The 4599-nt window shown below is 34.5% G+C and overlaps 1 protein-coding gene across 4 annotated transcripts in view; it reads right to left on the bottom strand.

The window, feature by feature from the left end:
- Positions 1-4599, bottom strand: part of RO60 (Ro60, Y RNA binding protein) — a 34555-nt gene that overhangs the window by 11154 nt on the left and 18802 nt on the right. For all 4 annotated transcript variants that reach the window (XM_048860399.2, XM_048860400.2, XM_048860398.2 and 1 more), the window contains 2 exons: positions 3526-3639; positions 1439-1585 (listed from right to left, as the gene is read on the bottom strand). In XM_048860399.2, the coding sequence (XP_048716356.1) occupies positions 1439-1585; positions 3526-3639 (261 nt within the window). The remainder of the gene's footprint in view (positions 1-1438; positions 1586-3525; positions 3640-4599) is intronic.

Here is a 4599-nt window from a genome sequence, read left to right as displayed (position 1 = left end):
CTAGAAATAGGAAGGAAAGCAAATAAAGCATTTTCAGTACACCAGAATATACACACGACAATTTATAAATCATCTGGGGCCTAAATCCTGAAGTCCTTACTCAGGTACTTCACAGTGCACTGATTCAGTGATGATGGCAACAGGAGATTTCATGAGTAAGGATTCCAAAAATCTAGCTGTTAATATTTTTTTAAACCAAAATTGAAGTCTCAGTTTGATTTATGTGAAGATGAAATAAATGCAATCAGTTGGTTTTACACACCACCAAAGCCTGTGGACAGGAATACAGAATTAGCGTGTGCTGAAAAGTGGGTTATTTCAAATGGAAACATTTAAATTTTCTATTGACTACATTTCATATGATGACTGTTGTAAGTAATGGCCATCCAATCGTCTAATAGGAGTGACAGCTGCATTTATGGATAAAGCATAGCTCTTGCAGTCAGATCAGGTCTCAGCTCTGCCACAGACTTCTTGGTGACCCTTGGCCTAGCCATTCAACATCCCTGCCTCAATTTTACCCAACTGCAGAACAGAGGTAACACTTACCTACCTCACAAGGGTGATGTGGTGATTAACTAAGTCTTTAGTGTTTGTGAAGAACTTTGAGGTCCTCACATGAATTATATAAAGTAAAAGGTATAATATGAATATAAATTCAATCTCTCTCCTACTGAGGATGTCAAAGATCTATTTTATTCAGAATTTGAACAACATTACAGTGGAACATGTTTATAGTGAAGTCATTTTTCTGCAGTTTGACTTCATTATAAGTGAAGTTTCATTTCAAATCGACTTATAGGGAGAAAGCCTACAGAGCTTACAAGATCAGCACAAGAAAAGCTGCTGGAAGCTAGTAGCCCACAGAGCTAATAACTTCAGTAGCTTCCCTCCTGAAAAGATAATAAGCAACATAAGCTCTGCTTCCAGGGGCTTTTCACTCCTGTTGATCTGCCTTCTTTGCAGGCTCCCATAACCTCACACTGGCAGCTATTTCTATATAAGTTTTTACTACATTACTGAAAACAACTCTATCACAAAGCACTGAGGAATATCAGAACTTCACGTTTTTGGATAAGCAGAATTTCACTGATTTATCAATCATATATCCAATAGAAAAGTTCAAAAATTCACTAACCACTAAGTATATCAAATGTTGTCACGAAACTTAAACACAGGATGTAAATATTAGGCCAATAATTAATGATAAATTTATCTGAAAATTCCTGTTCTTTTCCCCCCCAAGAAATGCCATTCATTTCTCCCTGAGTGTACAAAGATTCCAAGAATGAATTTTTTTTCTGTAATACAAAAGCATACGTTTATTGCATTAAACCACAAATGCTTATGTCTCCAAAACAAATTTCTTAACAATTTAATATTTTTTCCACAATTGTATGAGAGGACAATGATACTGTATTATCAGAAGGTTATTTACCTCTCTGTACTCCTTTAGAGCAACTGCAGGATGAATATATCCAGCAAAGGTCTCATTATCAGTGAACACAATAAAGATATCAGCAGCTGTGTGTGTTTTTTGAGCCCATATCATTGGTAGAGAACAATCAGTAGCACCCATTGGAATCTAAAAATACACAAGAATATTATTGAGAACTGTATAGGGCACTTCACCATAAAATCTGGAAGTATTACAGTGATATCTTATAAATATTATCCTTTCATATTACTAGCTATGATTAACTATCCAACAGCAACGTGGCCCTGAAATTGAATAGTACAAAGAAGGACATGAGAGTTAACAGTTTTCCTACTTGTATCTACCATGAAGCATTCAATAGGTTACTCTTTCTTTGACATTAATTGCATTAGAAACATTGAACATAAATGTATCAACATATATTTTATAAATAAAAAATAGGTAAAACACTGCCATTTGATAGCTTCTATAAATTCAAGGTATTTAAAAACAATGATGTTTATGTATAGAGCTGGTTGAAAATATTCCAGTGAAACAGGGTTTTTGTCAGAAAATGCAGATTTATCAAACCTGAAGTGTTTTGTTGAAAGATATTGGGTTTGAGGAACCTTTGATGAACTACAGGTAGGATTCCAACAGTGAAACTAAACAAGAATCGTGTCAAGTTTAGTCAGTAGCTACTGGGTCCCAAAAAGCATATTTCCTCTGGGAATCACAATGTATTGTCTCCAAAACAAATTTCACCCCCCCAACCCCAAGAATTTTCAGTTTGTGAGAAATTTCTAAAAATTGGGTTTCATTGCTACCGGAAATGAAACCAAATTTCAAAATACTGAAATTGCTATATAAAAATTTCAAATGTCAAAAGATTGAAAGTTCCCACAAACTGGAAATTCCAAGTTTCAGCCAGCTCTAGATAGATATTTAGAAAGTAGTCAAAAAGAATTTGTGAGCAATTATGTATAAACTGAACGTAAATTTCTCTGAGGATGGTTTTTCTTTGGGGGGTGGGGTGGGGACCCTAAGGGACTCAAGTATAGCTTACAAGCAACTCAATACATTGAATTTAGCCTTAAAAACCTATGTTTAACTTGAGTTGGTTTGAGATAGACGTAGAGGAAATATGATACCTCCAGAATATGAATTGCAGTCTTTACCCTTCAACAAAATTGGCCAGTGCCAGCAAAATTGAAAACATACAGAAAAATAAGGAGTAGCAACATAAAGGGAAAATTAATAAGTTTAGTAATTAAGAAAAGTCTGATAGCAGACAGACAGTGAAGTTTTTCCCTTACAACTTAGTTATGAAGATAAACTCAGCAGGCCCCATCCTGCAATGCAACATGGATGTCCACTGAAGTCCATGGAGTTCTACATGGGTGCACAAGTCTACCCGTGCTCATCAAATTGTAGGACTGGGCCTTGGATTTTGGCCTTTTTTATTCAATACTGTAATCGGAGGCTAACCTAACCATTGATGTCAACTGGAGTCTTATCCAACTGCAATGGGCTTTGGATAAGTCACCAGAGGAGTTTATTTCCAAGAAACTGATAAATTTTATGGCACGTACTGTTGTAAAGCACAAGTTAACAGCAATGAAAAGTATGAATTAGAACATTGCAGTGGCTATGCAGAATTGAAGATATAAAGATGATTCTTTATACAGTTACTTTGAAAATGTAAAGTACTTTAAGCACTATATGCAGAAGCTTCTTTGGTAACATTACAAAAAAAAAATTACACCATATTGCCTTACAGAATTTATTGTATGCTCATCCATTTTTTTAAGTTGATGAGATTACGTGCCAATACCACTTCTCTAAAATGAAGTGTAGAGCTATTCAGATAGTAAAGTAATAGGATTTGCTCGACATAGCTTTTCAGAAGAAATCAGATATATTAAGAAAGGAAAAACAAGAAGAAGATTTTACTAAAACGTATAATAAATTCGCAATGAGGATTAATTAGAAAGCAAATATTAGAATGCAAATACTAAATGACCCAAATTATATCTTAATTTTTGGCAATAGATTTATCAGAATTATACAGTAGCTACAGTACAACAAAACTAAAAGTGTTCACATACTTCATACATTTTCACTAATACTTGAGGTAATGTCATGTCTTTCGTCACTGGACAGGGGACCATTTCATGTGAAAAGGCAACAATATTGGAATCTTTCTCTGTGCGTGCAACAACCTGAGAGAAAAATAAGGTTTCGGGGAATTAGGTCAAGTATTTTAATTATGTCACTTTGAAATTATCTGCAGTTTGTTTTGTGATAATTCAACATATTTTCTACTGAAAACACAAAGCATCAAATTAAAGTAATACAGATATGACTGACCCCCAAAAAGTGAAGTTAATGTTTCAACTCTACCCTTAATTTGCAGTGTTATCCTAGAGTGCCTAAATATTGCAGCAATCCAAGATGAACTAATGGACCTAATCACTATAATAAAAAAACCTTAATTTTTAGTTTCCAGATACAAAGTTTGAATTTTTTCTGTTCTCTCTCTTTTTCCTTCCTTTCTGTTATAGGAAACAGACTACATTTTGAACATGGTACATTTCTATTTTTCTATATTCCTGAAATTTAAAAAGCACAAGTAATTTCATTTTAAAGTTTAAACTTTAAAAACAAATTGACTGCTATTTGAAATGTGCACTTAAGTATTTTCCTAAATTACTAATCCCCTGCAAAGTAATTTTAAAACCTAAAAAGGAAAAAAAGTATGTATTTTCCTCACTATTTAAAACATTATCATCCTTTCTAAATTAAAATTCCACATGAGTGAATACATTCCTCAAAGCATGGCTTGATGAGATGGATTCATGTATTAATATTTTCCCAAATCTCTTTCAACTCAATCTGCATTGTGCTTCAAGGAAAGTGATTTTAAGTGTTTTCCGATAGAGCAAATAAAAGCAGCCTGAAGACTCTTCTAATAGATGTTGGGTACCAGCCTAGTATTCAGGCTGCTCTTATTGATTCTGGTTACCAACAGTCTCCAGGGGCCTTTCTAGCAACCATGCATAAGGGTATCCTAGCCATATCTTCTATGCCAGAAGCCAGGAGGGGGTTGGCACAGAAGCTACTTTTGGTGGCCCTATGCCACTCACAGGTTTCACCATGCTTAAGGAATCCTCTAGTGGCAT

This window comes from Caretta caretta, chromosome 8 (assembly GCF_965140235.1).
Source record: "Caretta caretta isolate rCarCar2 chromosome 8, rCarCar1.hap1, whole genome shotgun sequence".
NCBI classification, from domain to species: Eukaryota; Metazoa; Chordata; order Testudines; family Cheloniidae; genus Caretta; species Caretta caretta.
Note: the sequence above shows the minus strand (reverse complement) of the source record. Positions and strands in the feature narration are given on the sequence as shown.